We start from the raw sequence: 24,578 nt of genomic DNA, 5'->3' as shown, positions 1-24,578 counted from the left end.
ACCATCAGGTCACAGTATATTTATTCTGGTTGCAAATTGATGTGTCCCATTGTCACTGCTGAAGGGCAGCCTAATAATCCTTCAAGAAAAAACACAGGCATATTTCTGACTTTGCCGTTTGTGTTTTAGTGTTTTTTTCCCCCCATTGGACTTGACTCAGGAAAGACAAATGTTTACTTTCACTGAGCTCAATCAAAGCATTCTTAAAAAGCGCTCCTGCTGATTTACAAATGTGGCACCGGTATTCAACCTGTTCTTGAAAGTGATGTTGTTCCGATAAGAGGTGTTCATTTTCTCTGATATTTTCTGTTTATTTAGTTTTGTTTTAATTTCCATTAGATCTATTTTCTTTTCCAACATTCAAAGTTTGCTTTGGGAGAAAAATTCCCCTCAGTAATGGGGGATTTGTTGAAAATAGCATTAAAGGAACAGCCAGAGACCCTGTGTTGCTAGGCATCTATTGTTCAGTATTTGAGGTCTGTGTAAAAGTATGAGGCACTTTCTAGTGTTACATATTGTCTTACATAAAAATTTGTTTAGTGTAGTGGAAAAGAGAGTTACTTTAGTGTGGTGATTAATTCATCAGACTAGAAACTGGGAGATTGTGAGTTTTGATCCTGCATTAGACACAAAGCCAGGGTTTGCTGCAGCTCAGTTTCAGGATCTTGGCAATCTTCTTATAGCCTAGGCCATCTTTATGTAGAGCAAACATTCATTTTTTAGATCCTCAGAGAGTTCATTGCCAGAGGTGCCATTTTGAACTTCCAGTAACCAGTATGTAAGAGAGTGAGAGCAATAAGACCAAATTTAACACATCTGCCCCCCTTCACACCTGAAACTAATGAGTAACACTAATGAGTCACATGACACCAGGGAGGAAAAACTTGGGTCCCATTTGGACATTATCACTTAGGGATGTACTCATTTTTGTTGCCAGCACTTTAGACATTAATGACTGTATGTTGCATTATTTTGAGGGGACAGCATATTTACACTGTCATACAAGCTGTATACCCACTACTTTACATTGTAGCCAAATGTTATTTCTTCAGTTTTGTCACATGAAAAAATATACTTAAATATTTATAAAATGTGAGGGGGTGTACTCACTTCTGTGAGATAGATAGATAGATAGATAGATAGATAGATAGATAGATAGATTAGATAGTGTGTGTGTGTGTGTGTGTGTGTGTGTGTGTGTGTGTGTGTGTGTGTGTGTGTCTCCCATCTCCCTCAAAGGCCAAATCAGTCTTTGGGAGAAACTGCAAATGAGAGAACTCATGGCCATTTTTCAAAGCAACTGCCTGGAGGCATGAGTCTATGTATAGTTGATTTTTAAAGAAATATATATATATCATTTTTCCCTTCCAAAAGCCACTTAAATGGAACCCATGGCTGGGAAATCAATCATAATAAACATTGTATAGGAGCCAAAATAAAAAATACATTCAAGACCAATGAGCAAATTACTCATTTCATTTATAATTCTGACTTCCCCTATAGTAGAATTGATTATGGTGTTAGAGAAATATTACTCTTCTCTCATACTTTTCTCCCTGAATTAACAGTGTAATATTGAGCATTCTACTTAAAAAGAAGCCCCGTTGATGTCTGACAAGGTTCATTTCAACGAGTCTTTGAGTAGGAATTTATCTTTGATATTTTCCAATGCACCAAAATATTTGTTGTCTCACACAAATGGATTCATGAGCGAAGCTCTTGAACCATTGAAAGATAAATATAAGAAAACAAATATTCTACCATTGCAATCAAAGACCTATTGTATTTTGAAGTTTAGTCATTTCTGGACTGTAAATATTTATATGACCAGAGGATGGCAGCAAAGAGTTAGGGCTTTTTGCACTGTATCTCTTTTATATCATCTGGTGGTCATGAAGTCCTGTAGCACTACCCAATATTAATTTTCTTTCAGCCCAGTAGTTCTATCCAATAGCAAAAAAAACATATTGACTTTCCTTTGCCTTAGAACACGTTAATAGCCCCATGGAATCACTTGTCATTTTAAAGTTACATTCTAACCTAGACAACAAAAAGACACATACTGATTGATCCAAAATCATCTTTTGTTAAAACTATCAGATCAGGGCTGCAAAATCCAAACTAGCAACAGCTATCTGGTGCTCTCTAGATATTTTAGATTTTAATTTCCCACAATCAGCATGCTCAATGGTATGAGATTGTTGGGTCTATAATCTAAATCAGATGAAGGAACTCAGGTTATCCATATCTGCTTAATGTTTTTGATTACTTTCATGGAAAAGAAAGCATACATTCATGTAAATATTACCTTTTGTCCCATAAGAGTAACAAGATCAGAACTTCAGTAGATAACAAATGTTGGACTCCTTTTCTTGTTAGGTGATTGATTAAAAATACCTATGCAATTGCTAATTAATTTGGCGTTTAGCCACTACCTCCGAGCAATTCTCCACTAAATGCTGCATGAAAATGTAGGAAAGATATTTCCACTCTTTCTACAATATGTGACAGGAGTAGATAAATGAATCGAAGAGGTTCCTGCCAACTTCTCTTGAAAGCAAAGATACTGTTGGCTTGTGAGCTTCTGATTTACCCAGGGGAAAAATGTCTATGCTAGAGGATGTGATTTCTAAGATATTTCTTTGAAAGATTTTTTTTTAATGGAAAGAACGGATAATATAAGCTTGGTCCAATTAAGTTAAGTGGATTTTATAGAAAGAATGCCGAGTAAAATTAATATGCCTTCCCGGAGTGCTCAGAGACCTAGGATTGAGATTCCAATGAAGCCCGGATCCATAGACTGCCTTTTAGTGTTGTTTATAAGCAATTATAGATCAAGTACACCTTACCCTGGCAGTCTGGTAAAATTCAAGAGTAAACAGACTGGGTTCAATACAGAAATTAAAATGGATTGCAGGCCCAGGTATTCCATGTGAGAATGTTGGCTCATTTGTGCCTTTTCTTTTCTTTTTCTTTTTGCAAAAAGGGAGATCCTTGGCTACAAACTTTCCTAGGCAAGCCCAAAGTTTTATATAGTGAAGGCACAAATGCTGTTTTCTTTCTCATCATACCAATACTATAGTGCAATATCTTGTTTCAGTTCTTACCATGGATATCCTACAAAGCCCTTCATGGTATTGGATCTGGGTACTTGAGAGACCGCCTACTGCCAATTACCTCCACTCGACCAATTAGATCCCACAGATTAGGCCTCCTCCGAGTTCCATCAGCCAGTCAATGTCGACTGGCAACCACGTGGAGGAGAGCCTTCTCTGTGGCAGCTCCGACCCTATGGAATGAACTCCCCGTGGAGATTCGTACCCTCACCACCCTCCAGACTTTCCGCATAGCCCTTAAAACCTGGCTGTCCCGACAGGCCTGGGGCTAAAGACCTTAACCCTACCCGAATAGTATGAATGTTGTGCTTTTAACGATGTATTGTCTTATATGTAACTTGGTTTGTCCTCCCCTCCCCCTGAACTGTGAGCCGCCCTGAGTCCCCCCAGGGAAAAGGGCGGCATACAAATAAAAGTATCGTATCGTATCGTATCGTATATCAAATCACATGAGCATCTCGTTTTCCTAATAACTCATGCTTTTAAGAAAGGAAAGAACTTTTAGTCTCCAGCACCTACATGAATAGTGAGATGTTGACTGGATTTACCCATAGCATTGTCATGAGTTATCTCAAATAATGAGTTGTCTGAACTAATCCTTCCATTTCCCCACCCCAACACCACCATCTAGTCAGAACTGATGAAGCTTCTTGGATGGGAAGTGAAATGTCCTCTTCCTCAAGGAAAAACACAGTCCAGTTGCCTTTTAAAAAAGCACCTTTGAGACAACTATGACCTGGATGACTGAGAATCTCCATAGACATGAGTTATCCATTAAGCCATACTAGATTCAACCCATACATTACATTATAATGCACAGAGCTCACAATGGCTGAATTCAGACCACAAACTAAGCTAAAAACCACATAATAATTGGTCTATGAATCTTGACTTGAACGTTGACTTCATAAAATATGAAGTTTGTAAAGGTTGTGGAACAGTGGTCTTGAACCATTCCTCAGTAAAAGTCTGAGTGGGGTGATAAATTCCTGACAAGCAAGGGATTTGAATCAATTTCTTACCTGTTAAACCAATCATCTGTATAGCGGGGATATGGATATGGATCATTACTGCTAAAATCATAGCTGGCTTGAGCATTCTGGGAAACAAATAATAAAAATGGTTAATACCACATATATGACTGATTGCAGTCAAGAAAAGCATGAATAGTTAAGAAACTTATTTTCAGCTTGGGATAATTTGTACTTCATCTGGCCCAATGTATATACCCTGACAGGCTCTTATTTTTAATTCACCTGACCATTCATTCAGAATGACTTTTTAAATTATTATTAAACAGAGGGGGGGAGAGGGAGAGAGGGAAGGTAATATACTAGAAAGCAAAGGTCAGCTGCTACCATAACTTTTAGTTAGAAGAATTCCTTTGGGCCCTACATTAAATCCTACAGACATTTTAGAAGAAACCAAATCTCAGTTACAGCATCCAAACTTTACATGCCAATATTTGTTCTTCCATTCATTTCTCCAAGGATAGGATCACAGAAAGAATTATTTATGAGCCTGCTACCTGAAGCCCTACATTGCATGGCAGATTATGTTGGCTAAGGCTGGCAAAGGAGCTTGGTACAAAGAGGTTTCGTCTTTTTGATAGTAATCCATGATTGAATCCAGCTGGACCTGTCTACTTTTGTCAGGGAACTAATGGGGGTGGGGAGGGGGTGAGGCCAGTATTTTCCTTTCTGTCTCTCTTTGCCCAAAAAAGTCAAATCTTTCCCCTCTATTCTGAACACCTCCATTACAGGGGGGTTACAAAGAATGAGCCCATATGCTTTCCAATGTGATTGTAGTGACATAAACAATGGAGAAAACAAATGACCAAATATGTATAGTTAAATTTATACATTTGATTTCACTAGAGGCAGAAGTGTTTGTGAATAACGAATTAAAAAGAAACATGTATTATTCATAGTAAGAATCTCAGCAGACTAGAGGAAATTAAATCCACCTTTTATTTGCTGGAATTTTCCTCTTAACAAATGACAGATTTGTGCCAAATTTAAGCTCTTAGTTCATAAATTACTCTCAGACATTTCTGTTTTCACTTAAGGTGTGTGATACCCTGTGCTTTTGCCTGCAAACCCTTTGAATTCTCCCATTCTAGGAAAATTTATTTGCCTTATTTCTTATATGTTTCAGATAGCTGGTTAGAACTTTTTTTTTATTAAGACATTTGAATGATTTTAATACAGAAATGTAACAATGTGGTATATGTGTGGACATGTGCCCTTTGCGAATGGCAAGCTTCTTGTTTCACCTTGGACCATGTCAGCTTGGTTTCCCACCAGGATATTTCACAAAAATAGCTTTGGTGTCCTTATCAGTGTTTAAAACCATAGTCTGCTACCATGTTGATTCTAGGAAAATTCTTGACACTGGGATACTCTGACTAAATGGGTTGGAAGATGGAAACCCAAGTATTATGATGGTTCCAATTTTATAAGCAGGATAGCAATCAGGAAGTGACCATGATAGTTTCTGGTCTGATAACACGATATTTGAATAGGGTATTCACTACTAAATAAAAACACTAAAAACAAGAAATACAAAACTAAACAAAAATGAAGAATAAAAAATGGTGAAAATGACCTCCCCCCCCAAAAAAACCCAGCCAGGAATGAAAAAACAAACCCCCACAATTCATCATTGGGGATGGTCACCCAGAGATCTGGAGCGTGGTGTAGTCTATATGAACATAACCCTCACTTCTATCTGTCCTTTCTCTTAATCAGGAGATACTTTCCATATACTATTCCACAGCAATGATGAACTGAATGAAGGCTGAGAAATGGAAAGTAGGTAACGTCCTACCTGTTAATGACTACTTTTACTTCAACTGCAATAACACAAGGGCTATCAATAGATACAAACTTAATGTAATCCGTTCTAATCTTGCTTGCAGGAAAAACTATTTCAGCAACAGAGTAGTAAATGTGTGGAACACCCTACTTGAGCCTGTTGTTAATTCCTCTAACTCCCATACCTTTTACCTTAAGCTGTTTACCGTGGACCTTACACATTTCTTAAGAGGTCTCTAAAGGGACGTGCATAAGCGCACCAGTGTGCCTACCGTCCCTGTCCTAGTGTCCCCATTTATATGTACTCATTTTATGTAGTTTATGGCTATGTTTTGCTGACATATTCATTTATTTGTGTCATTTTTTCATGTGTTTTCATACTTCTTTCCTTGTACTTGTTGACAAATTAAATAAATAAATAAACAAACAAACAAACAAATAAATAAATAAATAAATTGAACCCATATCTGGCAGATTTTCTAGCCGAGTGATTGTTGAACTGATTGGAGTGATGAAGTAGCTTTTCCTTCAAAGAAGTAAATGTATATCTTGGGATTTTTCTTTAATTTCAATCTGTCCCTATGAATTGCATGCCAGGATGGATGCATGCATGTCAAGGTGGAACTATATCCAGTTTCAACTAGAGTCCTGATGACTTCACAATTGAATGACTGCACTGAAGATTCCTTAGAAACTGCAAAATTATCTGGGAGAATAATTCCACACCAAGGGTCCACTATCACAATGGTTCTCGCTCTAGTAGTTATCCTTCAAATTTCAGAAAAAAGTCACAGACAGGAGAGCCTTTTTCATATATATATAACTTTAGAACATGCAGTAGAGAGAAGCTATTAGACTGTGTGGAGCTTCAAAAATGTCTTTTGCTTTGATGAAGCTTCATTTTAATCAATCTATCTATGCAGAGTAACAGGTTTATTTCAATGCAGAGAAACAAATAGGGATTGTACAACAATGAAGATTTGTTTTGATGAAATGATTTGGGCTGTGGAGGTAAGTTTGCTTTTTAAATTCTTAAATTCTGAAAGCTCTTATTTTTTAATAGAATAGAGTAAAACAGAATAGAATAGGACCTTAGAGGTCTTCTATCCCACCCCTGCTCAAGCAGGAGAACCTATATTATTTCAGATAAGTGGCTGTCTGGTCTCTTCTTAAAAACCTCCAGTGATGGAGCTCCCATGATTTCTGAAGGCAAGCTATTCCACTGGTTAATTGTCTTAACTGTTAGGAAGTTTCTCCTTAATTCCAGGTTGTTTCTCTCTTTGATTATTCCAACCATTGCTTCTTGTCCTGCCCTCTGGTGCTCTGGAGAATAATTTGACCCCCCTCTTCTTTGTGGCAGCCCCTCAGATACTGGAATTTCAAATTCTTCTTTTCTTTAGACTAGCCAGACCCAAATCCTGTAGCTGTCGTTTGAGAGACAAAAAGACCTCCTTTGTTGGATAATTTCAAAACCACTGTGCTTTTCTCAGCCCTGATTCCATTGTCTTATAATTGGTTCTGGGGAATCTTTTGAATGATATTGAATCTAAACCTTGGAGGCTATTCAGCTGAAGGTGAGTAGAGCTAATTTTCTGTAACACATCTATCAATCCTGTCATTTTCATGCCATTCTGCCAAAAAAATGAAGCAGTAGCTAGCCTTGAGACTTAGCTCCCTCCCTCATTGAATTTCTAAACCCAATTTGGCTGAAACTAAATTGCCTTGTCCTTTGATTTTCAAAGCCAAACTCAGGTAAAATCATGCTTCTTTTACCCTCAAGGCTAATTGACATTGACCTAGATGGCTTTCCTTTCTGTCAGAGATAAGCAGCTTGCAACCACAGCTCCTGTTTGGGACCCTTCTGGCTAGAATTGCTGAAAACAGACAGCAGTTTCCTTGCCATTGTGAGTTAGGGAAGCGGATAAAAATGACAATGTAGACCCCAAGAGAGGGATCTCTCTTGCATTTAAAACACAACTCTCAAATTATTCTCTTACATGTCTGAAAATGGTCCTACTTCCACCCTGCAAACATTTTTTTTTGAAGTTTATTTATATGCCGCCCTTTTCCCTGGGGGGACTCAGGGCGGCTTACACTCGAAAAGGGGGGGGGGGGAAACAAACATTTAACACATTTAAATGAAAATCTTTTTCATCAAAAAGGTGTCAATCACTGATAGTCTTAGAGGTCAAAATCCTAATCCTTGACTCTAAAAGAAACTGGAAGCAGTACACACAAAGCAGGGATGGTATACCATGTAGGCATCATCTAGTCTCAGATTAAATTCATTTTTAACGACCTATATAGTTTCTGGACTCTGTCCAAAAGCCATTCTAGAGGCAACATAATACATTTGTCCAAACAAGACTATGAGAAAACACTTAGTATCTTCAGACACATTCTTGGCTGGTGGATAGGTTAGGTATTCAATGTCTATCAAAGGAAAACTATGGGATCTTATTTATTCGGTGTACAATTTTTTAATTTGTAAAACTTGTATTCAACATGCAATTCATTTCACCTTCAGCTATAACGACATTCAGAAATGGTGGGGGGATGAATGCCTTTTAAAAACATCCATTTTGTGAAATGTAATCATATTGAATTATAAAAATGTATTATATTTGTTACTTTAAACATCCTTGAATATATATTACTTCCACATTTGTATATGGTATAAACAATTTATTTCATAGTACAAGTACATTAGACTATGCTTATTTGTTTACTCTGATTTTAGCGGGTGTATTTTATAGATCATAAGGAATTACGATATCCATAAATATGATGTGCTTTTCATAGCAATTCTGTGTTTTTATACAGATGAAATTCCAAATGAATTCAGTAGCATTTATTACTGAATAGATAAGCTTGGGATTGCTCTAATTTCTAGGTTGCTTTAGAAAGGTATCAAAGAAGACCTGATTATATAGGATGCATATATTTGTCCCATACAGAAGGAGATGGATTTTGTCTGGCATGTTTAAAGCAACTTGTGATAATTATTTTGACATTTATCAGTTTAGCACTGAAGCAATGGAAACTATAAGCTGCAAGTAATTGAATAAAGGTAATAAAGGAGCATTAGTATGGAATCTCCCACAGGATAAATAATTCAACTCAATTGATTTGTAATATGTTCTATGTCAAAACAACAAATATCCAAAATATAAGCAGTATTTATTTTTTTACTCGATATCATGCCTTTCTGCTGGAGTGACTACCTACAGTGAAATACAAAATATAAGAAACAAAAAGAAAATATCCAAAGTTAAAAACATATTCTAATCTTTCATATTTTATTCAATTTTCAATTTTCACATTCCATTTGCAATCATTTATACACAGGGTATTTACTATAAGAAAAGAAGAAAAAAAAAAAAGGAAAAAAGGAATAAAACGAACAGATAAAAAGGAAACACAACTCATCATTCCCAACCCCACCTAACCCTTGCATCCTCCATACACCCCATCTACCCCCTCCAACTTTCCTTTCTCCCTCTAACACTCCCCTCCTACTTCCCTTTCCCCTCAAACCTTCCTTCTCCCCTTACTCCCCAGACACCCTCCTTACATACTCCTTACATTCCCCTTACTCCTTCCTTACTCCTCCCTCTTCCTTCCCTCTACCTCCCTCCTTGGTGTATGCCTTTATTCGAGTGTTGTTTGATCTAATAAATGTAAAATGAACCAAGGAAAAAAAAAAAAGATAATAATAATAATAAAAAAAAAAAGGAACCACCGTATATAAATACATTCTTGTTCTTATTAAGATTATGTTAACCCCCCCCCACCCCACCCCCCACAATCCCCATCCCTAATCCTCCCGGCTTCCCAGGGCCCACACCTGGCACTACCTTCTATCTAAAATATATGGATTAAAAAATAAAAGTAATATATAAAAAAGAAAAAAAAAAAAACCACTCTTTGTGTTGATCTCAGCCCCCCATCTTTATCTATGCTTAAATAGTATAAATCATTCTATCTATATTTTATTCTCGTCTCTTACTTCTTTGCTATTTACCCCGATCTTCTGTAGACTCTCCCGTTCCCTTCCTAAACCTCATGATCCCTTCCAATAAGATTTAGGCAGCATAGTTCCTGCCATATATTCAAATATAACTTTACAGACAAGTAATCAAACTTTCCCTTCTAGTAAAATTTAAACAACGTGAATGATCTTTCTTTACCCCTTTTTCAAACCGTAATTCAAAATAATCTAACCAGATTTCCCCTTCTTAGTAAAGTTAAGCAACATAGATCAGATATTACTTTACACAGGAATCAATTTCTATCTTAAGATAATTCCAACCGACTTCCCCTTCTAGTAGAATTTAAATAACTTAGTTCATTCCACATGCATTTTACTCTCATCCCCCACTTGTCTGATATTTACCACTATCAAATTTATGCTAACATTTGTTTAAAATATAGCTCAGAGCGATTTGTAGCATGAATCATTCCACATATTCCAGTAATACTTTCAACAAGAGTCAGTTAACCTTCTATTTTAAGGTAGTCGCTTCTAACAAAGTTTAAACAACATAAATCATTCCGCATTCTTTTTACAGTTATCTTAAGATAATCCCAAGCGGCTTCCTGTTCTAATAAGCTTTAAACAACGTAAATTTTGCCCTCTTCCCTTGCTTGTCTGGTATTTACCACAAATAACATAATTCATTCCACATACATTTTACCCTCATCTCTTGCTTGTCTAATATTTACCACTATCAAATTTATACTAGCGTTTATTTAAAAAGTAACTATAACAACCAACTTTCCCTTCAAATAAAAGTTAAATAGCATGGATCATTTTCAAATAATACTTTCAGCAAGAGTCAGTTAACCTTCTATTTTAAAATAGTCCCATCTAACAAAGTTTAAACAACATAAATCATTCCGCATTCTTTTAACCACTATCAAATTTGTGCTAACGTTACTTTAGAATCTAGCTCAAAGTAGTTTCATCCAGCTTTCCCTTCTGATAAAAATTAGTCCACTTTTTCTACCGGAGAGAGGTCTCAAACCCCCATTCAGTCCTCAACTTTAGGAAGTCTTTTGAAGTATCTAAATTCTCGATCTGCGTTCTTCTGCTTCTCCGAGAGAGGAGGGGCTACCCCCTCCATCTTGCAGCCGCATGGCCAGCCGTTTGCTTTCTCCTTCCGCTTGTCTCTCCTCTCTTCCGAGCGCGTCAGGAAGTCCCGCCTTCAGAATCCTACAATAGAAATCTTGAGCCTCCGAAATAGAGTTAAGACGAAATCTTTGATTCTCAAATGTAACCGTGATGCCGGCAGGGGCCTCCCATCTGTATCGAATCTGTTGACTCCTAAGCTCTTTAGTTAAAAAGGCGTAGTCCCTTCTTGCTCTCAATATCTGGAAAGGAATCTCTTTGAAGACAATCAGGTCCTGGTCATCAATTCGGAGCCTATTATTATAAAAATTTTGCACAATCGCGTTTCTAGATTCTTTTGTAGAGAAATATATAATTATGTCCCTCGGGAGCTGTCGCTGTTCCGCTATCAATGAGTTCTGGCGATAGATTTTCCGAATCTGCCAATCAAAGTTAAGTCCCGGGCTTCCCAGCGCGTGGCTGAAGGCTTCAGCAAAGATCTGTTTTAAATTCTCTTGCTTCTTTTCACGGAATCCTCTGACTCTAATTGCAAATGCCTTCCTATTAAAATTTAGTATCATAAGCTGTTCTTCGTTATTTCTAATTTTTTCTTGTAAAATTTGAATATTGGTAGTCAAATTAAAATTAGCCTTCTCCAGACTTTCCAATTTGTTTTCTATTTCAGCAGAGTAATCTGACAGGGCAGACACAGCTGCAAAAGTATTCGCCTTCATTTGATTAACTTTAGATTGTAAATCATCAAATAATTCCAATACAAATTCCCTGATTTCTTTCTTAAAAGCGTTAAGCATTTTAAGGAGATATTCCTGTGTTAAAAGTTCCTCAACAGAAGACATAGGAGACAAAGGCTGTGTTTCCAATGAAAATTCTTTAAATTCTTTTGTAGCAAGACGCTTCTTTGATTTGGATGGCATAATAAATAAGCAAGTAAGCAGAGCTTCGCTCCCCTCTATTTCCAAAAAAGAAAAATTTATTTTCTTAAGGAGCAGTCTGCAGGAAGATAACACCGGCTAAGTATATCAATCATCCACGGAGAGAAATCGCCATTTTGAGGTCTAATTAGACAAAGAAGTCTCTAAGACGAATGGTGCTGGTATTTACGATAGTACTAAAAACATAAATCTCACAGGGGTGGGACCCGCCCGTATCAATTCTAGCTTGAAAAAAAAAACTTTGTCTTGTCCTGGGGGGGGGCTAGCCTGTCTGGGGCTGCCAAAAAAAAAGGCAGCTGAGAAGAAATGGCTGGAGATAAGAGCTCCGCTTCGGCCGGAACTAATCTCTTTCCACAGCCAAAAAAAGAAAAAAGGCTGTGGTTTACGATTAGATCCTAACCTACGGGGCTATTCTCCCTGCCCCTTTCTTAGCCAGAAAGGGGTGCTATCTATGATCTTATTTAGATATACAGACCAGATCTCTGAGGAGCTCGGTGGAGCCCTCCTCGGCAACAGGCCACGCCCCCCGGAAGTCCCCAAAGTTAAAAACATATTCTAAATTTGATAGCAAAATCACTTTACAATCAAAAATGCCCATATTCATAGCTCATAAGAACACTATATACATTCTATATACAATACTATAAACATTGTATCTTGACTCCTGGCTATTGCCTAGAGAAGTCCATGTATTTTCCTTGCATGACCATGCAACATTTACAGAAATGGTTTACTGTTGTCTTCTTCCTACAGCTGAGAAAGAAGAACTAGTTCTGTGTGCATTCTTGGAGAAATGTATACAGCACCCAAGGTTCCATTCTGAATATCTGAAGCCGAAGATCATAATACATGGGCAACCAATAGGGATGACTGGATGAAAATCTCCTGCACTGAACACATGTCTATTCATTTTACTTCCATTTCCCTGGTGTGTAGTTTTCCTAAAGGAACACTTTGGACATCTTTGCAAGATCTGAACTTCATTTCCCAGTTCCAGGGATTTAATTTCTGTTTTTGGCCAACTGGACAAAAAATTCCTTTCACCAGTATTCTGATCCAGCAAGAAACAATCAAGTTCTTTTGACATGATTCCAAAAAGGTGCTTAAAAATACTTGGAGGCAGGAATGTAGCATCTACCTACAACTTTTCAAAAGGGCCACATGCAATCCCAGGAAAAGGGAGCATTTGGGATGTTTTGCATGTTCTGTTTAGAAGTAAATCTGAAGCATTTCACATGCATTCTTATTTTTTGTCCTATGTCTTCCTCCTCCTCCAAAGTGATGTCATATGTTGCTGCACACAACGTCACCATCTCTACGGATGGGGAAGAAAATGTTTGAGGATTGATACACAGATTGGTACACAAAGCCTTTGAAGTATGGTGCTTGGACTGCAAGGGGATCAAACCTGTCATTCCTAGAGGAGATCAACCCTGACTGCTCTGTAGAAGGCCAGATCCTGAAGATGAAACTCAAATACTTTGGCCACCTAATGAGAAGGAAGGTCTCACTGGAGAAGAGCCTAATGTTGGGAAAGATTGAGGGCAAAAGAAAAATGGGACAAGAGAGAATGAGGTGGCTGGATAGAGTGACTGAAGCGGTAGGCATGAGCTTAAATGGACTCCAGAGGATGGTAGAGGACAGGAAGGCCTGGAGGAACATAGTCCATGGGATCGTGATGGGTTGGACTTCGCAACTAACAGCACACACTTCTCAGTTGATATGCATAAAGTTCTGCAGCTAGCATTCTTCTCCACCACAGTCTGCTTTCATTCAATCTTTCCCCCAACAGTTGATCAGCACAAAACCCACAGCTGTTCTCCTCATGTTCATTTTTTATAATAAATGTTTTTTTCTTCATTGTAGAACAGCATTATTATTCCCTCCAGAATGTCTTTTATCTCAGAGAGGTTTTGCCTGACAAAATTAATGGCTTTGTGTGAGTACTATGAACTAAAAAGTGAACCATGGAATACATTATGCTGATATTTTAATGATCAAAAGAAAAACTCCTCTTAGAAAAAAAAGAATTTATAATTCATGAAATTTAAAGCACAGAGAAGAAAGAATGTCTTTGTTAAATGTACCCAGCTTGTACCTGGACAAATATGGGTGAGTGTGTATTTCAGAGCAAGCCAGTAAGTTGGTACATTTCCTTATTTTAAAAAGATGGTAGTCCAAAACTGAGTAATTTTAATTACCAAATAATAAGTGTTTTTTATCAGAGCAACCTGGTCTACCCAAATATGGGACAGATCATACTGCTTCTACTTTTGTCTTTCAGCCCCAATACAGAAGCTTTTGCAGGCAGCTGCTTTCGCTACAAACTATTTTTGTGTTAAATTTTATATTTACTGACAAAGAAATAAAGGGAGACTAGTATAGATCTATTTCAAGTTATTTAGCTCTCATCAGCTAGCCATACCCTTCTGGGATTTGAATGGCTAGCTGATAAGAGCTAAATAGCTTGAAATAGATCTATACTAGTCTCCCTTTATTTCTTTGTTGGTAAATATAAATTTTAATGCCAAATCCAACAAGGTTTAAGGTACTTTATAAAAACATACATCATAAGAAGATACAACCAAGGCATGAATGCCAATGTGCTAGTTAGGGAAATATATAAACAAGATAATTCCAACCACTCATCATCAATCATGTGGGATGACCTATCACCCTGGCTTGTGGCCTGTTTGAAAAGCCAAGGTTTTAAAGCTTTTCTAAAGGAGAATAGAGTTGAGGCCAAATACAACCCAGAGGAAATGGTATTCCATAGGGCCGAATGGGTGATAGGCCATCTTGAGAAAATAGGCAAAACAAATACAAGAAGACTATTACAACCACGATTGAGGCTAGAATTTCATTGCTAAGCAAAGCAGTTGTTAAAGGAGTTGTGCCTGATTTTGCAACCTTTTTTTGCCATGGCTGTTAAGGAAATCACTGTAGCTGTGAAGTGAATCATGTTACTGTTAAGCAAATCTGGCTTCTCCCATTGACTTTGCATGTGAGAAGTCAGCTGGGAAGGTCACACTGTAAATGCATGGCCATTGTCAAGGACCGAATTTTGATCCTGTGACCATCCTGGAACAATTGTGAAATGAATGGCTGTAAGTTGAAGACTATCTGTGCTTCAAAGAAATGCATAAAACCAAAAATCATGTATTTTTTTAAGATAGTAATCCTCTAGCAGCATCCTTTTGCCTAGCTTCCTTCTGAATGCTGGTTTTACAGATGCTGTTTAAAAAAATGAACATTCAGATATAAGAACTGCCTGCAGAAAGAAGCTAGCAATCAAGATGCTAATTTATTAGTTCAATTCCACATCTTTCCCCCCCCCCCCAAACATATTACCTATCTGAGGCTTACTGTACCTCTCTTCTTCTGAGGTTACTGTGGCTTGTTGACATAAGAACTTTGGTAAAAATTCACAAAAAAATCTACTTTTGAAAATCAAGGCACATTTTATCAGTGTAAAATCTTTTTGGTAGACATACAGTTTTCAAAATATGCAGCATTTCCCCCCTGCTCAACCTTCAATCAATACCTTGAACACTACAAAAGGAAAGGTCTAAGCAAAGACACAGCTATCACAGATGGTTATCTTATTCTTTAAACTATATGACATAGAGCAGCTCATCGGAGAAAGCTGATGATTTTTTTTTAGGAGAAGACACTTAAAATAAACACTATCAATAATTCAGGTCATTCTCTGCAACTGTTGACACTGATGCCATTAGTGTGTTCTTAGAGAACTTGCTAAATCCCATTTCCTTATGTTGGATAAAATACACATTGGATGTTGTTATTTGCCATCAAGTCAATATTGACTCATAGTGATTTTTGAGATAGTTCTAAAAAATCTAGCATCTTCTCCTCAGGCTGATGACTAATCATTGCTGAAATGGCATTCATGTGGGTTAGTTGAATCACTTTTCTTCAGTATTGATATAAACACTGATCTTCTCCAACCAGTTAACCATGATGCTATCTTCCAAATATCCTTGTAAAACCTTGTGTGTATTGTAACAGCTGCATTTTCATTCCATCTTTCCTGAAGCTCAAGACAGCATACATAGTACTCCTGTCTTTTTTCCCCATAACAATCCTGAGGCATGGATTGGGCTGAAAGAGTAATGAGCCCAGAGTCACACAACTCCTTTGCAAATGATCCAGAGAGAAGATAACCAAATTTGTCTCTTCCTTAAGCCATTTTTGGGGTAGACTTTTAATTTACCCTACCTTCAAAGAGATAATCTGTGTCTCAATCTGACACCCAATGGTTTCTTTTCTAGCTACTACTATTCTTACTGCATTTGTGTTGGAAGCACCTACCAAGGCTCTTCTAAGTTGAAAGGATCAGCTGGTGACATCACCTTTATCCATCACCTCAGATGGCTCCTTTAATGTCCCTGTTATTTTCCCAGCAAAATGATACCTATTATCTCCTTACATTTGGCATGTTTTCGAACTGCTAGGTGGGCAAGAGCTGAGACAAATTGATGGGAGCTCAATCAGTCATTCAGCTCATGCTCACAGGTTTTGAACTGCTGAGCCACTTCTACCTTGAAGTTATATAAGTGATTGAAAACTAGTGGGATAGGGAAAATGTCAAGATGACCCCTTCAAGCTCCTGTTCTGGGCTGCGTTTGCACAAGATGCCCAATTATGCATCCTTAAACAATGCAGAATAGCAATAGCTGAATGTCTATTTAGAGCTTTTAGTCTTCAAAAGTTCTTAAATTGAAGGGTTTTTTTTATTGTTTTTCTTATGAAAGTGTCCAACGAAGGTAAGTCATATGGCATCAGTCAAAATATATTAATTAACACTTACACCCAGCAGCAACATTCTCTCATTTTCAAGACAAAATTGATCCACTAAAATGAAGAAACAAATAAATGGTCTGATTTAAATATTAATAATCCAGATGCCACTGTAAAAGGCCAGCATCCAATTCTTTACAGCTTTTAAGCCTTTATGTAGGCCATGTTGTTTTATTTTTTTCCAAAACAGCCATTGTTCCACCAAACCAAAAGGTATGAAAATAATCAGACTGGGATATTAATTATTTGTGCCAAAGGCAACTTGGATATAACTGTAAATCATTACAAAATTTCAATGAAAGAAATGCATAGGGTTGCATTCTGGTTTCAGAATTTTTCCCCCACCTAAAGAAAAACAAATTGGATGGAACAGACTAATTTTGGGGTAATTGCACCGATGGGAATATGCTATCTGCTGCAGATATCAATTGTGCTGGTTTATCTCAGCATCCTTAGTTTTTGGTTATCAGGAGCTGCTTCCAATAAATGAGTAAGTGCAACTGAGAGACAATAACTGAAAGTCAATTATACAACATGAATACAACAGCAGTTATATTGTGTAGTATAGCAGGGAAGCTTTTTCTCATTGTTCCTCCAGCTGTTACTTTAGATAACACTTTAATTTCAAGCTGTCAGCTGGATGATTTTCCTGACTTAAATTTCTTCAGGATTCTCTCCCCTCCCGAGGCATTGACAAATTATCTTAGTGAAAGATAGAGGTGCTAGAAAATAAATATTAGTTTTCTAATAGAGAAGTTTCATTGCCTAGTTGGATTAGAAATCTTGTCCCTGATATCTCCCACCTTGCTGGACAATTTGAATGCACTTAGGTTTGGATGCTAACTCAGGTTCAGCCTGGTGTTGATTCAAGAAAAACTGAGAAGGAGAAGAAGGAAAGAGAATTCTCATGCTGAAGTGGTTTCAAATCATTCAGATGATGTGATGTATATGACTTAACCTCTCCTTAACTGTAGCTCATTCTAGGTTTGAAGAGACCATGCACAAAATGCCCATTATGGAACTTATTCTTTTTCCTCTTCTTAGGCAGTTGCACATTTTCTAGGCAGAGAAGGTAGAAACAAATGGTACTCCAAGGGTCAACAGGTTGATGGACATTACTGAAGCTTTTCACAATGCCACAGATTTGGGATATAGGGAGAAATGTAAATGGCTGTGTTAGTCAGCAACTGTGTCAGGTTTTTTGTTTTAAAAAAAGATGGCTTAGCTGTGCATCTTTTCAGTTTAAAGAGGCTATGGTAGTTTACCAAAGTATGGACATCTATATTGCACTCAGTTTTTTCCCCTGTCCACTTAAATTTTAAAATCACCTGTCTCTTATTCTTATCCAAACATTTCTCATGAAACCTGCTTGATTTTCTTCAAGTAATAATCATAAGCTTCTTCTTAACTGAACTTGGGAAGTTGATCTGTCCCAATGGTTGAAGAATACCTTGCATATCTCTTTCCCAACATTCTGAAGTTGGTTCTTGTTGGGCAGAAAAAATGTCAAAAAGATGGAAGAGAAAGATTTCATGCTGCATCTCTCCAGAATGATTGTTGTGACAGAAGCAGTTTCAGTTAGGAAAAATAATTGGTAGACACCACTTGGATTCTCACATTAGATGAACTCATAATGGTTGATTAGGTTGTAACTTAGTGTGATCCCATTTTAAATTGTTTGACCCAACTGTCCCTTTCCCCAGTCTCAAATAATGTTATTACCCTCACCCAAACAAAACAAAACAAAACAAAACCAGACTCCATTGTTTTTCACAAGTATTTCAACAGTGGCAAGCCCAAACTGGATCCTTTGGCTTTCAAATTCTTTTAACTTAGCCTACAACAATGAAGTAAGGTAAAGGTAAAGGTAAAGGTTCCGCTCGCACATACTGTATGTGCTAGTTGTTCCCGACTCTAGGGGGCGGTGCTCATCTCCGTTTCAAAGCCAAAGAGCTAGCGCTGTCCGAAGATGTTTCCATGGTCATGTGGCTGGAATGACTAAATGCCGAAGGCGCATGGAACGCTGTTACCTTCCCAAGGTAGGTCCTATTTTTCTACTTGCATTTTTTATGTGATTTCAAAGTGTTAGGTTGGCAGAAACTGGGACAAGTAACGGAAGCTCACTCCATTATCCGGTGCTAGGGATTCAAGCCACTGAACTGCTGACCTTTCTGATCAATAAGCTCAGCATCTAAGCACTGAGCCACTGTGTCTCTTATTACAATGAACATTGAAGTAGAGTTTCACTAATTCTTTTAATGCCTGTTTCCTGACCCGGTCTACTTAGGGCTCACAGTTGCCTTCTGAAGGACAAATGAACCCCATCTTTATGACCTTTCAGAAGCAGGTAGAAACATGGTCCTTTTGTAAGGTTTTTAGGAATAAGCTTACCCAGATGGACTATCTTCCATAATTCTATAATTTTAGTCTTTTATCTCTACTTGCTGTTTTAATGCACATTATGAATTTATATTCTATAAGCTGGCTAGAGTCTATCTGCTTTCAGGTGATTGGCTCAATTTCATAAATAAATATGTATAATAAATGTATGAAATTCCCTATTTATCTCTTATTCAATAAATGATTATAGCTTAATTCAATGGAGGAATGCAGTCACCAACTTGCAAAGCCATGCCATTGGTCCATCTAGCTCACCCCCGGTATTTGTCCCAGTCATACTAGGTATTTTGAAAATAATCTAAACCTTCTCCATTCAGTCTACTGTTTCATATTCCTTCTTATTGAATGAATATAAGTAATCTCGCTTTCTGATGAGGTTCTTCAGATCTCTCTATTGAATCTCTTTCATTAGAATTAAATGTTTCCAGCCAATGGTAGACAAAGTGGAAACTCCATTCTCCCCATCCAGCGAGCGTAACTAAAAGTCATCTTAACTATGCTCTGCTCTCTGATCACTTCTGTTTAAAATAGCCCATTATGTATTCTGTCACATTGTGTTGTATATGTTGTGCTGCCAAAGGAAATTCAAAAGGGCAGTTGTAAATGTCACCTATTCTGTGCAATATTTCATCAGCTCTGCTTCTAATTTTCTTTTTTTGCCAGCATGTGCCTTTTCTTCCCACTCAACAGAAGGTTTCTTGTGGGGAAGTTTCAAAGATGTGTTAAATCATGATGAGCATGACTCCATCTATCGTCAGCATGAGTCACTATAGCACCGAGCTACCCCACTGTGTAAATGCCACCAACATCTAAAGGTGCAGCTGCCACATACTTGACAGACATTTGGATCAATTATTTTTGATAACAACAATTAATTTGTACATGGGAAGGCTTGAAAGATGATGAAAGCAAAGACACACACACACAGAGACACACACAGAGACACACATGTGACTGAATCTGAATGGCTATGGTGGTACAGTGGTTAGAATGCAATATTGCAGGCTAATTCTGCCCATTGCCAGGAGTTCAATCCTGATTGGCTCAAGGTTGACTCAGCCTTCCATTCTTCTGAGATCAGTAAAATGAGGATGCGGATTGTTGGGGGCAACATACTAACTCTGTAAACTGCTTAGAGAGGGCTGTAAAGCACTTTGAAGCAGTATATAAGTCTAAATGCTGTTGCCCAGAAGAAAAAATATGGAGCTGGAATGGGTTCCTTATACTTGTGACTTCAATCCAACCCACCTGTTACTAAAAGAGTAGACTAAATGCTAATAGGAGTCTTAAATCACAATAACTCTTTTTTTAAGGAAATTTCCTCTTTCTGTTGAAGCAACATTATTTATTTGAGCTTTAAAAAAAGCACCTTTATAACAAAGTTGTAAATTGCCCCTGCATCTACTGCCTTGAGCTCACTGAATAAAAGTTTGTAACCTCAAAAGTGAAAGGATGCTCCAATAGATCAGACAATTAAGTTATTAAGTAATCAGACCTTGTAAGTTATGTATGTAATGACAAAATAGCACAAGGCCCAGTATTGTTCTTTTGTTATCCACCACCTGCATGAAAATCTATCTCTAAATTTAAAAAAAACTTGCCATTTTCAAGAAATTATGGGATCAATCTGAAGCAATGATCCTTCATTCCATAAAGCTCTGCTTTTGCCTCTATCTCTCAGACCTGAATGCATGTTGAAAGATTCCTCTATGTTGCCTTCATTTTGTTTATTTACCAAAATGAACAAAAATTCAGCCTAACTCAAGTTGATTCCCTCTCTAAACATTCTCATTATTATGCAATTTGCCTGAAGCCTACTAGTACAAAAAGAATGAATTAACAATTAGTCTTTTTTTTAAGGCTCAGTTGGGTTTGGAACAATGTACAATGTACAGCTTGTGCACACTATAAAATTTTACTGAACTGAGTTCTGATTCTTTCATACTCTGCTAGAAAAAATGTAGCCGTGGTACTTCGTGAACTGTTTAAGGGTAATAAAAATAACCGTGCCTCTTCTGTACATTACATACCACATCTGTCCAACTGTCTGCCTCTCCATCCATCCATCTGTCTTTCTTATCATTTCTTCCATACTCACTCTAATCACTTTATTTTATGCTCCATTAAAAAAAGTCTATTTAAACAATTGAAGAATAGAGTAATAAGCTGATAAATGGTTGCCTGGCCTGCTGTTATCACTTTAAGAGACTTTTTATTCAAATCAATTGGTGAATTAATCCCTAATCTTAACCTTCTGTTTATTTTTGATGAAGATTTATTTTCATCATCTGAGTTTAGCAACATAATTGTTTTTTCCTGAGACAAGCCCTTGGTCTACCTAACCCAAAATTATTTCCTGTTACTGATGGGAATTCACCAAGGTATCAGACAGGATTTGTCCCAGCCTTGCCATTAAATGGAAACAATGAAATCTGAACCTTCTCTATATACTCAGTGAATGGAAATTACTTTAACAGTGGGATCTACCTTATTTGGAAAGCAATAATCCCTTCCAGGATTAATTAGTTCTCTCACTTGGTGCTACTTTTGCAAACATTTATGCAACATGTATATTTTAATTCCCTGTCCTAAGCTCCTGCTGGATTTTAAAAATGTGATCTTGATTCCAAATATTTTTATGACCAATTTTGTATAGACTAAATTTGCACTTTGATAAGGCATTTTTAAAATTCTCATCACATTCTAGAATCTTCTAAATATGAAAGAACTTAATTTTGCCTTATGTATTTATTTTGCATTGCAGTGCTGGAAGCTAAAAGGTGATTTTATAAGATTGAAAAAATATTATGTATTTAATATTTTGGAACATCAGATCCATGTAAAATTTATTTCTTCCAGTTCAGGTAATAACTTTCTATAAATTATCTTGGCTGCTTCCACTGTGTGACAGCTACTTTATATAAAGATTTTGAGATTATGCACATTTGAATATTAGTAATAAAATGCATTTGGCATTTGAAAGCCATGTCATTTCCTATACTGAACCTATATTTGCCACAATTCACAAGTTGTTAGATTAAACCTTGCTGTGTTTATTATGGAGAGTAAATATTTCATGTATCCATTTTGTCATCTAAATCAACAATAGTTATGCTATTAATATTCTTAAGCATCTAACTATTTAATAAAAAAATGACTAGACAGAAAAATATAGAACTGTAATCTGAAGGAAATTGTATACTTACATAATTGGCAGCCAAATCTGGATGAAGATAATCAATTCCTGCAAAAATCAACAGCCACAATAAACCATAAATACTCTATATTGAAGAAAAAATAGTAAAACTCATGATTTTTTGAATAGCTGTGAAATACATTTACTTTATAGGTAAGCATATCCCAAGTCAATCATGGGCTTAGGACTTCTTATATACTGTAGGCTGAACAGGCTAGTTTCAAAAATATGGTGCGAATCTGAGACACAAAAATTACGCTGTCGGATTTACTGATAAGATAGTTTAAGGCAGTATTTCTCAACCTTGGCAACTTTACGTCCTGTGGACTTCAAGTTTAAGCGCACAGGACTTAAAGTTGCCAAGGTTCAAAAACACTGTTTTAAGGTTACAATTGGTCCTAATTTATCAAATAGAGTCATACAAAGCCAACAGTTTTGACAAAATTTAAGATCTCAGTGAACTTAAACTGGAAATGGTCACTTAGGAAAATTCACAAGCCACACTGAGGTCAAAATGATAAATCATTGTGCCATGATATTATCATACAAATGGTATAATTTTGTAATGATGGCATGGCTTCTAACTAAGTACAAATAATTTTATTTGCATGCTAATCTCCTGATAGTATTTGTCCTCATCCCTGGGTACCCATGATTTAATTAATTAATGATACAGATGACAATCAAAACCTTCACAGTACCCTTCTCACCATTTTTCATGCCATCAGTTCTATAAAACACTAATAATTGTTATTCCTTTTTCCTTAGGAACTCCTTTTCTGTATATCTTGACTTGGCCTACAGTCATCAGGGCATTAGCTTCCTATTTCTGAAATGGATACTGTATTCATCACAATTTTTCCATCTCCTAAAACACTGGGAAGGGTATAGAGGAGAAGAACTGCTATCTTTTGCCTTCATGTCATTGATACTTCTTTTATTAGTTAAATTACTCCAAAGTAGTCAGTATTCAAATTTATTGAAAACTGTTGAACATAGACCATCAGATATTTCCTAATGACGATCCAAATATATGTGGTCAATATGATCTCCCAGAAATTTTTGTAGCAAGGAAAAGAAAACTATATAATAGCCATTTTCAAAGAAAGCTGCATTTCCTAACTGTTTTCGAAAATCCAGTGCCCATTCTTGTAGATCTTTGTGCTTCCCATAAATCCCTTGACATTGATTATAATTCTTAGTATTTATAACCGTTGTAAACCACAGCACCTGGTGTACATGAGTTATCTATTCCTTCTATAAGAATGATTATGAATTGGAACAATTTATGCTTTAGAGAAAAACCACTACTTTTTTTTTGTTTTGATAAAGAATTTAACATTTACATTCATCAACCTTCAGCTGTAAAATATAAACTACCTTCCATTAAAAACAAATGTATTCTACTAAATGCATTTTCTTTGTGTGATTAGCAATTATGCAATCCATTTCAAGCCCCCAGTAGATAAGAGCAAGCATCCTCCTCCTCTTCCTCCTCCTCCTGTTTTTAAACTAAGTCCCTGCTGTGGAAAAGAAAGTAAAAGTTTTACTATCTATGTAGATGCTTTGAGAGGACCTGATTGGCTAAATCTGCAAATGCACTTCATTTTTGGTCATCATACTTCACCAGCTATTTAGGCTTATGGGAAGAGAGAATTATTTCCATGTATTCAGAACATGGGGCATCTCTATAAGTGCAGTTTCAGCTCCCCATCATTCTAATACAGTACCCTTACCAGGTATGTATGAAACTGAGATGATGGAAAGAATCAGCAAAAGGTAGTAGAACTATGGAAGCAGTCTTTGGTCTGAATTCACCAAAGGTTGCTTATAAATCAGAAAAGAAACTAATATAAAGGGACCTCTTCAGGGTGTAATAAAAAATGTCAAGATGGCAGCTACAACAGCTTTGGGCTTTGATTGCCCTGTTATTCCCTTCAGATAGACTGTACTCTGCTAGAACGTGTATAGAATCAAAGTTAGATCAATTATCTGAAGTAGAAAATCCCATGAGAGATTTTCCTTGAGATTATTACAGAATTTTGCAAAGTATTCTGGATTTCAAGTTCTCTGCTTTGAGTTTGGAATTCTCCATGTTTAGTGCAACATTATTGTTTTGAGGATGGAAAGACATGTTTTGATCATGAGAATATTTGAGCTTGGAAA

General features: G+C 36.8%; 1 protein-coding gene across 1 annotated transcript in view; it reads right to left on the bottom strand.

Annotated features, from left to right (window-relative positions):
* PCSK2 (proprotein convertase subtilisin/kexin type 2) overlaps positions 1 to 24,578 on the bottom strand; it is a 131,827-nt gene that overhangs the window by 50,839 nt on the left and 56,410 nt on the right. Inside the window, exons 5-6 of the mRNA XM_032214642.1 lie at positions 22,423 to 22,460; positions 4,139 to 4,215 (exon numbers count right to left, since the gene is read on the bottom strand). Coding sequence (XP_032070533.1) covers positions 4,139 to 4,215; positions 22,423 to 22,460 — 115 coding nt within the window. The remainder of the gene's footprint in view (positions 1 to 4,138; positions 4,216 to 22,422; positions 22,461 to 24,578) is intronic.

Source organism: Thamnophis elegans, chromosome 3 (genome assembly GCF_009769535.1).
Source record: "Thamnophis elegans isolate rThaEle1 chromosome 3, rThaEle1.pri, whole genome shotgun sequence".
Classification (NCBI taxonomy): domain Eukaryota; kingdom Metazoa; phylum Chordata; class Lepidosauria; order Squamata; family Colubridae; genus Thamnophis; species Thamnophis elegans.
This window is presented reverse-complemented; position numbering and strand designations above follow the sequence as displayed.